We start from the raw sequence: 13,237 nt of genomic DNA, 5'->3' as shown, positions 1-13,237 counted from the left end.
TCTAGGGAATTGCCAAAAAGCAATTAGAATAAGGTTTAACAAGGTTGCAAGATATAATATCAATATAAAAAGGCAACTATTTCTACATGCTAGCAATCAGAAATAGACATTTTTAAAAATATCATGCACAATAGCAATAAAAATATGAAATACTTAGGGATAAATCTGACAAAAGATATGCAAGATTCACACTGAAATCTAGAGAGCACTGCTAGAAGAAATTAAAGACCTAAATACATGGAGAGCTATACTGTGTTCAGGGGTTAGAAGACTCAGTATTGTTAAGATGATGTCTCCTAAATTGATCCATTATTTAAGGCAATCTCAATCAAAAACCGAACAAGTTCTTTATAAAAATTGACAAACTAATTCTAAAACTTATTTGGAAATGCGAAGGACTTATAGTAGCTGAGACTATTTTGAAAAAGAGCAGAGTTGAAGGATTTACACTATTTGATTTTAAAACTTATTACAAAGGTACAGCAATCAAGACAATAACAGATCACTGGAACAGAAGATTCCTAAAATAGACCCACATGTATATGGCTAGTTGATTTCAACAAAGATAGCATGCTAATTTAATGAAAAAATAATCTTTTATTTATTTTTTTTTTTAATTTATTTAGAGACAGCACAAGAGCAAGAGCACAAACAGGAGAGGGGCAGAGAGAGGGAGACAGAGAATATCCCAAGCAGGCTCTGCACTGTCAGCGGAGTTCACGAACTTCAAGATCATGACCTGAGCCAAAAGCAAGAGTAAGATGCTTAACAAACTGAGTCACCCAGGTGCTCTAGAAAAGATAATCTTTTTTTAAAAATGTGCTGGATCAGGGGCGCCTGGGTGGCTCAGTCAGTTAACGTTTGACTACAGCTCAGGTCATGATCTCATGGTTTGTGAGTTCAAGCCCCACATCAGGCTCCAGGCCGTGGAGACTGCTTCGGATTCTGTGTCTCCCCCCCTCTCTCTGCCCCTCCCCTGCTCGCTCGCTCTCTCTCAGAAAATGAAAAAACACTAAAAAGTTTTTTTAAAAAATGTACTGGATCAAATGGATAGCCAAAGGGGGGGTGGGGTGGGGAATCAACTTACACCATATAGGATTTAACAAAAATAGATCACAGATTAAAGTGTAAAAAGCTAAAACTATACAGCTTCTAGTAGATAATATAGGAAAAATCATAGTGAATCTTAGTGACTTGGGTTTGGCAAAGATTCTTTAATACATGACACAAAAAGCAGGAATTATAAAAAGAAACTGATAAATTGATAATTGATAAAACTCTTCAAACAACACTGTTAAAAAAAATTAAGTAAAACCACAGACTAGGAGAAAGTATTTGCAAAACACGTATCAGACAAAGGACTTATATTCAGATTACATGAAGACTTTTACAACTCAGTAATAAGGCAGCAAACAACTCAATTTTAAAAATCAGACAAAAGATTCGAACATACAAAAAAGGCACATGTTCAGTATCACTGGGCTCTGGGGAAATACACATGAAAACCACAATGAGATACTATCAAGCACCTATCAATGACTAAAAAAAACTAACCATACCAAGTGTTGGTCACAATGTGAGCAACCAGCAACACTGCTGGCAGGAAGGTAAAATGGTACAACCACTTTGGAAAACAGTCTGGCGGTTTCTTAAACTATTAAACATAGATCTCCCATATGATGCACCCATTCCACTACCAGGTATCTTCCCAAGAAAAACAAAAGCATATTTCCTCAAAAAGACTTACAATGAATGCTCACAGCAGCTTTATTTGTAACAGACCCAAAATGGGAAAAACCTATATAACCTGTCCACAGGTGAGCGAATAAACAAATTGAGGTGATATTCACACCAGGTAGTACTACTAACAATAAAAAGGGACCAACTACTGATACATGCAACAAATATGGAAAACTCTCACAAGAATTATGCTCAATGAAAGAAGCCAGGCAAAAAAAGGAGTGCATACAGTAGGATTCCATTTACCTAAGACTCAAAAATGGCATTCAATTTATAGACAGAAAGCAGACTAGACTGGAGACAGGAGGTGGGGAGGAAGAGTAGGATGGAGGAAAGAGTTACAAAGGGACACCAGGAAACTTCTGTGGGTGATCACTGTGTTGTTTCACAGGTGTACACATGTCATAAGTCATCAAACTGTATACCTTAAGTATGTACAGATTATGGTACTTCAATTATACTTCAATAAAGCTGTAAAGAAAGAAAAAGAGTAGAATAATGTCAAGTACTGAACTCTGCAGAATCTTGACCCTTCAGGGTAGACGAAAGGGAATCACGAGAGGAGGAAGAGAAGAACTGATCACATGCAGGATAAGAAGCAAACTATTAGTTATCAGAGAACCTATCTAAAAAAGTTTCAGGGAGTTGTAATGATAGAGAAACGAGTTGTACTGATAGAGAAATTAGGAAAGTCGGTGGCTAAGAAAAGACCAGTAGATTTGGGATTAGAAGATATGTATTAGGTTAGCGTCCAGCTCTGGATTTTGGCTCAGGTCATGATCCCAGGGTGGTGGAGCAAGCCTGGCACTGGGCTCCGTGCTGAGCATGGAGCTTGTTTGAAATTCTCTCTCTCCCCCCACCTCTGTTCCTCTCTCCCACTCTAAAATTAAAACAAACAAACAAAATACAAAGAGAGGAGTACTGAAGCCAGAATGTCAAGGGTTAGCAGAATGGGAGGTCAATGAGTTGCAGCAGGACAGCACTCATTGGAGTAGTAAAACAAAAGGCAGAGTTAATGTAAGACAAGTTTCACTCATTAGTTATATGCTCCTTTCCTTCTTTTTGGAAAAAGAAAAAAAAGTTTATTTTTGAGGCAGAGAGCGTGAATGGGGGAGGGGCAGAGAGAGAAGGAGACAGAGGATCCAAAGAGGGCTCTGCACTGACAGCAGCAAGCCCGATGTGGGACCTGAACTCATGAACCAGGAGATCATGACCTGAGCTGAAGTCGGACACTCAACCAATTGAGCCACCCAGGTGCCCCAGTGCTCCTTTTCCTTTTTTTTTTTTTTTTTAACGTTTATTTATTTTTGAGACAGAGAGAGACAGAGCATGAACGGGGGAGGGTCAGAGAGAGGGAGACACAGAATCTGAAACAGGCTCCAGGCTCTGAGCTGTCAGCACAGAGCCCGACGTGGGGCTCAAACTCACGGACCGCGAGATCATGACCTGAGCCGAAGTCAGCCGCTTAACCGACTGAACCACCCAGGCGCCCCTCCTTTTCCTTCTTGATAATCACAACAACATAGAAGGATTTATGTCTCACTCGCATCATAATCAAAGATACTGCATTGAACTACTGTAGCATTAACAACTTTTTTTCCAGAACCAAAACAGTATTGACATTTACATGAATATATTCCCTAGAACTTTATCCACCTTCTCACAGCTCAATACCTAAGAAATGACTGATGGGAGAGGATGCTCTGGTCACAACCCTGTTGAAGACTTGCTCGAGAATTTCTTGTCTGATCATCTCATGGATCTAAAAAGAACAGGCAATAAAAATATTCCATGGTGATCTCCAGCTTACAGTTGTATCAATTCATGTTAGGCAGTATGAAAAACAGTCTGGATAGAAGTATAACATGACTTTATTTCAAAACTGTTTGTTTATTTTTGAGAGAGAGAGAGAGAGAGAGAGAGAGAGACGGAGCATGACTGGGGGAGGGGCAGAGAGAGGAGGAGACAGAACCCAAAGCAGGCTCGAGGCTCTGAGCTGCCAGCACAGAGCCCGACAAGGGACTCGAACTCATGAACTGTGATACCATGACCTGAACCGAAGTCGGACGCTTAACTGACTGAGCCACCCAGGCACCCCATGACTGTTTATTTCAAAGACAGATATACTGTCAATCATCTGGAAAGATAGGATCACTCAATTCTAGCCTCACTCTGTGCTCAGGTGACTCATTAGCAGGGCAAACTACCATGTTTATTAGCCCAAAAGAGAGCTCACATGAAAGTATTGCCACATGTTCGGTTCAGCATCAAACAGAACTAATTCTTCTTAGGTATCCATTACATGCTAATACCCATATTTCTGACAGTATGCATGACTTATTTTAAAAATTTAAAAGCCCATGAAAATTTCTGGAAATCTCAAAAATCTTCACCAAACCCTTCCTCGGTTTCTGGAAGGACAGTAGTCACCTTAAAAAAGAACTGTTTTCAATTTTCACTCAAATTCTTACATGAACTTGATTACTTCCAGGTACAGACTAATTTCTTTCAGACATCAAACTAACAACAGATTATTAGTAAATTATATTTTCTATAGATGCCTTGACAAAGCCAACATCTGTGTAAAACCAAAGGGAACCTCACTAGTTTTAAAAAACATTAATTTAAAAACAATATTGGGGTGTACGGGTAGCTCGGCTGGTTAAGCATCCAACTTTTGATTTCGGCTCAGGTCATGATCTCACAGTTTGTGAGTTCGAGACCTGCACTGGGCTCTATGCTGACAGTGTGGAGCCTGCTTGGGATTCTCTCTCTTCCTCTCCCCGTCTCCTGCTCCTGTGTGCACACGTTGTCTCTCTCTCTCTCAAATAAACTTTAAAAAACATAAAAACCAAAAAAATATTAAAATCTTTTATTCTTTTAATCAGATTACTATTAAGAAGGGTCATTTATATCATCTAACACACAACTCTCAAGGACTACTGTATGCATTCACTTCATTATTCTGGATCAGAACCCTAGATTTACATTTAAATTGGCCCCCAAATAACATTTCCAACAGACACTTTTGGCGTGTAGCTACATCAATTCAATGTCAAGAAGATGATGTAGAGCAATCATTAGCAAAGTTGTTTAGCCTCATAATCTAGCTTTTGTTTTAGCTGAAAGGAAATGAATTTTTAAAAGCTGTTTCAGAAATTAAGATTGAGATGATCATTGTCATATGGTAATGAATTAAAAAATAGAACTATTCTGAGTTCTTCAAAAACAGTGAACCAAAAAACATGATTCTTCAAGGTGGATGTTCTACAGTGACCTAAAAGATTTCTTGTATAAGAGCATCCAAAGAAGCTCCCAAACAGAAAATGATAAAAAATGATTTACTACTGGAGGAAGAAGAGGAAATCATAAAAATCTAATTGACATTTGAACATCTAAGAAAGAGAAAAAGGGGAAATTAAAACACATGAAAACCTAATACAAATAAAGAATGAAAATACAAACATTCCATCAAGCTGAATCTGTCACATTTCAATTACTATCCCGAGTTCTGTTCCTGGAAACCGCTGCACACTCAAAACTTCCTTGTCCTCCAAGCTCCCAGGCAAACGCCATGCCCCATTTATAATTTCATAGAATTAGGGAATGGCTGCCAAACTAGGGTCTCACCTTAAAAGTTTCCAACAGGATATCAGCTCCCAGTTTACAAGCATGCTGGGTTGGTTTTTTAGAAAGACATGAGCTGGTTTCAATAGCTTTTCCATCAAGAATCTTCTTTGGCCCATATGAATCCATTAAAATGAAGCCAAGTTCTACCAGGCCCTGAGTAACATGATCCCAACTATGAACACTGCAAGAAAACAAAGCTTAGTTAAAAAAAAAAAAAAAAAAAAAAAACTTAGGAAGATACTTTACCTTTATATTCATTGTCATGTTTACACATTTCCTAAACTTGACCTGAATCATCAACACTATTCACATGAACCTTTTCTTCTCATGATCCTTATGTCAGAATTCTCAATTCCTGGATGTACAGTGTTTCCACTAACAGAACACTGGGAAAATCCAAAAACTACAAAATATTCAAAAACATACGGACAAAACTGGAATATCTCAGTGTACTGACCATTATACGTTTCCATTCAAGATTTCATAACTGGAAGTTAATTGTTGCTTCTTCTACCTCTCCTATGACACTAACAACACTTAAAAAAAATTTTTTTAAATGTTTACTTATTTTTGAGAGAGACTGAGCATGAGCAGAGGAGGCACAGAAAGAGAGAGGGAGACACAGAATCCAAGGCAGGCTCCAGGCTCCAAGCTGTCAGCACAGAGTCCAGTGTGGGGTTCGAACCCAAGAACCATGAGATCATGACCGAGCTAATGTCAGAAGCTAACCAACTGAGCCACCCAGGCACTCCAACACTAACAACACTTATTTTCTATACATGCTTATAAATTTTCTCTATAATAGAGACCACCTTGTAGTCCTATTTTTACTCATACAGCCTGGCATAAAACCAGCATTTAGAAGGCACACAATAAATATTTATAGCAGGGATATTTGCGTTCATATTTATACATTCATATATTTATATCATATTCATCTTATAGTATGAATCAATGCACGATCGGATTTCAAAAGCATGAGCTAAAACTACAAATAACCTTTTGCATAGCAACAGAATCCTTGGTCATTTTATACCATTTAATGTTACCCACTCTAGTAGAAACGATATGCTTATAGTAACATTTCTATCATTATATCTACCTGCTAAACAGCTGCAAATTATAATACAGCATTAAAGAATAAAGGAGGCAGTCGTGAACAGATTCTCATAACATTTTGACAGACTTTAATAATATTCACTCTGGAGATCTGGGATCAAGATAATGGACTGAGCACATGCTCCAGGCTTCTCACCCCAAATACCTACAAATGATAGAGAAGATACACACACCTGTGTGCATATGCCTAAATACAGTGCATATATACAACCCATAATAATGTGGAAAAACAAGAGGCATTTTTGACAGACTAGAAATTATAAAGAATCCTTAAAAAAAAATAATAATAAAGAATCCTTAAAAAGTCAAAGAAATATAAGGGCGCCTGGACGCCTCAGTTGGTTAAGCATCCAACTCTTGATCTCAGCTCAGGTATTAATCTCAGGGTCGTGAGATCAAGTCCCATGTTGGGCTCCCCTCTAGGCAGGGAGCCTATTTAAAAAAAGAAAAGTGGAAAGTAATCTAACACGAGAACGAAAGATGAAGCCACTGACCACACAGTGCAAAATGAAGGGGTGGCTCCAAAAGTAGATACCAAGGGCAGATATGCCAGGCACTGGCAGGAACTCTGGGGCAACTTCTGTGACGACTGGCTGGAATCCCCCCACACGATCAGCTGGGTACACAGCATCCTTCCCTGTACCTTCTTCCCCAACAGCTCACCATACGCCCCCAGTTTATGCCAAGAAGTGAGCAACACTGAGCCTGTTGAGAGGTGGGATCTCTGAGTGGAGGAGCTTTGGCCTAAGAGGCAGAGCAGCACTGAGAGTACGGCAACATGCTGCAGAATCAGGGAGGCTAAGTCCTGGCACCCCCTACCTCTATCGTTACATCAGAGGTAAGTTGTATTAAACAAACATGGCATTCTCAGACAAATCAGGGAACTCCAAAAGTGATAATGAGACGACCAATAACCACCACACGTAAGAAAAAAATACCACCTTGAAAGAAAGGCATCAAACTCAATGAAGAGAACTAACAACTGAGGTAAAAGGAACCAACAGAAGGAGATTTTAAAAGTCTAAAAAATATCCTTAATAAGAATATTACAGCATGAAACAAAAAAACACTTATGAAAAATGAACCAATTGTCAATTTTAGAAATGAAAAACATGACTGCTGGAGTGTAAAATTCAGCAGTTAAACCTAAGAGTAAAATAAACAGAGCTGAAGAACAAATTAATGAAATAAGAGAACTAAGGGATTTTTGTAGAATTTCACATAAAAAGATAAAAATATGAAAAACTTCAAAGAAAAATTAAGAGACATGGCACACAGATCAAGAAATCCTACAGCTGGGGTGCCTGGGTGGCTCAGTTGTTTACGTGTCTGACTTTGGCTCAGGTCATGATCTCACGGTTCATGGGTTCAAGCCCTGCGTCCAGCTCTGTCTGAGCTGACAGCTCAGAGACTGGAGCCTGCTTTGGATTCTGTGTCTCCCTCTCTCTCTGCCCCTTCCCTGCTTGTGCTCTCTTTCTTAAAAATACATTAAAAAAAAAAAAAAATTCCTATAGCTAATAGAAGAGAATGGAGATAAAGGGAGGGATCAATCAAAGAAAATAAGAAAAACAGAGTTTAAGAAAGACATGAATCCTTATAAGTGAAAGGGCATACCAAGTATCAAGCAGGAATGAATTTATTTACTTAATTTTTTTAATGTTTATGAGAGAAAGACAGAGCATGAGCGGGAACGGGGCAGAGAGAGAGGGAGACACAGAATCCAAAACAGTCTCCAGGCTCTGAGCTGTCAGCACAGAGCCCGATATGGGGCCCGAACCCACAAATCGTGAGATCATGACCTGAGCTGAAGTCAAATACTCCACCGACTGAGCCACCCAGGCACCTCAAGCAGGAATGAATTTAAAAAGGAACTTCTGTAAATTGTGTTAAATTTCAGAATATCAAAAATAGAAATGAAGTCTTAAAAATTCCCATCAAGAAAATAACAGATTATCTACAATAGTACAAAGAATCAGATAATCATCAAACTTTCATTAGTAATTCTAGATGGAAAAAGACAACGAAAAATGATTGTAAACTTAGAAGTCAAACTATTGTTCAGATGCAAGGGCAATTTGAAGACATTTTCAGATATGACAAGACTCAGATTACTATCCTTTACTTTTTAAAAAAAATTTTTTTTCAACGTTTATTTATTTTTGGGACAGAGACAGAGCGTGAACGGGGGAGGGGCAGAGAGAGAGGGAGACACAGAATCCGAAACAGGCTCCAGGCTCTGAGCCATCAGCCCAGAGCCCGACGCGGGGCTCGAACTCACGGACCGCGAGATCGTGACCTGGCTGAAGTCGGACGCCCAACCGACTGCGCCACCCAGGCGCCCCTATCCTTTACTTTTTTAACGATTTATTTATTGATTGATTGATTGAGAAAGAGGGGGAGAGCAGAGAGAGAGGGAGACAGAATCCTAAGCAGGGTCAGTGCAGAGCCCGATCTCAAGCACCATGAGCCTGTTGCTTAACCAACTGAGCCACCCAGGTGCCCTAAAAGTTTACAAACCATATCAGAAAGGATTAATTCAAAAATTATACACTTATGGCATATTTTCAAGAGAAAAATATGAGACTCAAAAGAGAGGGAAACAAAGAAACCAGTCAAATTTACTATGATGCCTAAATAAGTGCTTATTAATAATAATCTTGGGGCGCCTGGGTGGCTCAGTCGGTTAAGCGGCCGATTTCGGCTCAGGTCATGATCTCGCGGTCTGTGGGTTCGAGCCCCGCGATGGGCTCTGTGCTGACAGCTCAGAGCCTGGAGCCTGTTTCAGATTCTGTGTCTCCCTCTCTCTGACCCTCCCCTGTTCATGCTCTGTCTCTCCCTGTCTCAAAAATAAATAAAACGTTAAAAAAAAAAATTAAAAAAAAAATAATCTTAACAAGAAGGAAGTGGAGAAACAATGTGTGCATTGAGGTTCTCATCTCTGAGAAAGTAGATTACCGTCCATTTACTACAAAATATCTAACTGTAACGCAAAAGATTTCATACATGATTGTTAAACAGGGGAGTAAATATAATCTGGAAGTTGTACTGGTTCATATGTGATTTTTTTCCTAGTACACTAACGTTTTGCACCTTTAAGTATCTGCAAGTAAACACAAAATATATCAACAGAGCTGAACACAGCAAACCATGGAGGAATACAGGACTGTTCATGATGCCCCTTACCCTGTTTTCTTCCTCTTGGCTTAGGCCACTGCAAATTGGTATCTGTGAAGTGTTTATTGTATGGTTCTTCCCAGTATTTGTGCATCTGGTTCTGGTATCCAGAATTTAGCCTCGATACTCCCCTTACTGTGCCTTTCCAGGTTACTGCAACTTGTTTAAGTGAAAATCCCATATTTACTGTAGCAGAACTTTTAAGTTAAGAATATATTGGGGAAAAAAGGAATATATCAAATGTCATTCTTTTCTATGGCTGAGTAATATTCTTGTGTGTGTGTATCACATTTTTTTTATCCATTCATCTATCATTGGACACTTGAGTTGCTTTCGTATCTTGGCTACAGAGAAGTAGATAAAGAGAATTAAGAGGAACTTCGAGTTGTAAGTCACAGAGATGAAAAGAACAGCATAGGGAATAATCAAAATATTTTAAAAATGCTGTATGATAATAGAAGATGAATATATTTATCACGGTGAGCACTGAGCAATGTACAGAACTGTCAAATCACTGTAACACTGCATGTTGATTTTACTTCAAAAAAGAGAATACATTGAATTTTTTAACTACACTTACGCTGATCGTTTTACAATACATACATTGAATCATGTTATACATCTGAAATGTTATTTATCAATTATATCTCAATTAAAAAAAATCAGTGTTCTAATTAGAATGTCATTTTATTTTTTTTAGTTTTTATTTTTTTGAATGTCAAATACATTTTAAGTCTAGTCGCCTTATTTTCCCCACAGGTACTATCATTTTTAAAGTGTTAATTTTTAAAAAGAGTTTTTTTTAGGAATACACTGTTATAACAGACATGCCAAAAATCAACACTAACCAAATACAATAGCACCAAAATGTGCTAAGTGGGGTCCAGAAATTTAATCATATACCATATAACATTATTTACAGGTTAATTAACTGACTGGAGCAAGTATGTGTAAATAACCAGCTGGTTATTCTAAGGAGTCTAGTAATATTCTCCAAATGCCTCCTCACTCAGGTTTGGTCCTACCTGGTGGTAACTGCCCACTCCACCCTAACTACAGATGGAGATGCTTCCAGGTCCTATGGCTGGGACTCCCAGGAGGGCAGCTTTCCAGGAATTTCCTGGCTAGCTAATATGCCTGTATCTTTAGCCCAACTTGAAGAGACTGGGTTGGGAAAATATAGGAGATACAACCATAAACCTCAGGAAAAAAGAAGAATAACCAGAAACAGAGAAGATAAAGAAGCTTTAAAGTTTATCAATGGGTAAACCACCCAGAAACAATGGATTCTAGCCTGAAATTTGCCTTATGTGCCAACCTCATGAAAATTCAATCTAAATCAGAATTCCCAGACGTGGAATGAGATCTACCTCAAATTATCATTTAAATCATAAAGCTTTAAAACTTACTTAATCCACAAAGCAAATATGACACAGTAAAGATTGTTACAACAGCTAATGTAGATCTTGAACTTAAAATAACATCCAGCATACCAGTCTTTTCAATTTGATTTAAAATGGATTTATCTAAAACTGCTAATTCAATTCCATCCATCAGCCTCAAACTTCAACCGTTAAATAAAACTTTTAATATTTTTTTTACTCACCTAAAAAGCCAATGAAGATTCAGGCCAAGAAAGAATTGCACCCACTTCAGTTCTGTATTCTTGTTATCAAGGAGGCCAAGAAATCAAGCCTTAGGATTTAAGGATTTTTTGATATAGGAACAGCTCACTTGACCAATTAATTTTAAGGGATTTACCCTTGATATGTGGAGTCAATAGCTGTAGTCCTCAATTTTCTCTGGTGGGCCACAAGTGTATCAGACTTCATCTTTTAACACCAAATACCTTATGAACCTACTGGGGTTTGGCTTCATGAACTCACCTATTCTTCACCACTTCCAAGATCAAGGTTGAAACACAAGACCTATGAGGGACTAGATTCTGAAGAAATTTTGAGCCTTGGAGAAGCTGAAGATCCTTAAAGCTTTTTACAATTGAAGTTTTTAAAAGGTCAAACACCTAATGTAATGAAAAAAATAGCAAAATGAAGAAAAAATGATAGCTCATGCTATAGAATCTGTTCACGCTCACTGCCATACACTCATTTCCCTAAAATGACTTTCACTAAATGAGTAGGATACAAAAATTAGGACTTTCAATGGGAACTTGAGACAAGCATTCCTTAGGAGAGAAAAAGGGCTAAAATCAATACTAATACTACCCACAACCAGGGAACACAGATGAAAAAAAAAAAGCGGTAAAGGATTTTATATTTTCGTCCCTGCAACTAGCCTGTTCTCATTAATTTCAACTCCATCAAGGACAATTTCTTAGAAAGCTACAATATAATAAAACTGCTGGTGAATTCTTCCTACTAAACTTCCTACTGTTGTCACTTAAGGGACTGTGTGATAGGTTTCCACTCTTCCTCCCACCTCACCATCTGGCTTTCCACACCACAGGAGATAAAGGTATGAACTAATTATCTGAAGACGTCTTCAGGTAGCCCCCAGAAAACAGCACAGGCCCACGTGTCTTATAGAGGAATTTGCTGCTAGCAGAATAGGCTAAAGAAGGGCTCTATTACTCCTTATCAAATACAAAAGGAACCAAAAAGTCATCAATAAATACCTGTTCCTCAAATCTTTGTATTCTTGTTATAGAGAGCAGGAGGGCAATGCTGAAGGGACATGTATTATTACTGAAATCTCCTTGCTGTCCTGTCTATAAAGAAAACAAAAAAGAGTTGTTATTTACAGTAATCTTAAAAGTATAACATAACCTATTGAAAACAATCTTTAAATGGATCAGGAACCTGTGATCAGAAACCTAGGACCTAAAACTACAGAACTTAAAAAACAAACAGTATCAGAAAATCTTTAAAACCTTGGATTAGGTGAAGATTATTTAAAAAAGCATAATTTTTATCGGAAAAAACGGATAAACTGGACCTCATAAAAATTCAAAACTTTTATGCTTCAAAAGATACCATTAAGATAAGTAAAAGACAAGCCACAAACTGGGAAAAACACTTGCTAATTATACACATGGTAAAGGACTTCTACCCAGAATATATAAAGAATTCTTAAAATAATACATGTAATCAAAAACTGACAAAAGACTTGAATAGACATTTCCCCAAAGAAGATAACAGAACAGCTAATAAGCACATTGAAGAAATGTTCGATTGTCATTAGTCATTAAGGAATTGCAAAGCAAAACTTCAGCGAGACACTGTTTCATACGTATTGGAATAACGAAAATAAAAAAGACAAGAACAAATGGTGAGGATGTGAAGAAACAAGAACCCTCATATAGTGCTGGAGGGAATGTAAAATGATAAAGCCACTTTGGTAGTTTCTTAAAAATGTAAACATAAATTTATCACACAGCACAGAAATTCCACTTATAGGTATCTATCCAAGAGAAATGAAAACATGTCTTCACAAAGACCTGCATGTGAATTTCATAACAGCGTTATTCATAATAGCCAAAAAAGTGGCTACTCAAGTAGAAGTGAAACAATCTGAAGTGGAAAACAATTCAAATATCCATCAACTGATGAACAGC

The 13,237-nt window shown here is 37.9% G+C and overlaps 1 protein-coding gene across 5 annotated transcripts in view; it reads right to left on the bottom strand.

Annotated features, from left to right (window-relative positions):
• FANCI (FA complementation group I) overlaps positions 1 to 13,237 on the bottom strand; it is a 103,902-nt gene that overhangs the window by 41,737 nt on the left and 48,928 nt on the right. For all 5 annotated transcript variants that reach the window (XM_086711559.1, XM_086711558.1, XM_086711557.1 and 2 more), the window contains exons 11-14: positions 12,299 to 12,391; positions 11,550 to 11,686; positions 5,371 to 5,551; positions 3,415 to 3,502 (exon numbers count right to left, since the gene is read on the bottom strand). In XM_086711559.1, coding sequence (XP_086567685.1) covers positions 3,415 to 3,502; positions 5,371 to 5,551; positions 11,550 to 11,686; positions 12,299 to 12,391 — 499 coding nt within the window. The remainder of the gene's footprint in view (positions 1 to 3,414; positions 3,503 to 5,370; positions 5,552 to 11,549; positions 11,687 to 12,298; positions 12,392 to 13,237) is intronic.

The sequence above is a fragment of the Puma concolor genome, chromosome B3, assembly GCF_028749965.1.
Source record: "Puma concolor isolate L17-30 chromosome B3, mPumCon1.1.hap2, whole genome shotgun sequence".
Lineage (NCBI taxonomy): Eukaryota > Metazoa > Chordata > Mammalia > Carnivora > Felidae > Puma > Puma concolor.
This window is presented reverse-complemented; position numbering and strand designations above follow the sequence as displayed.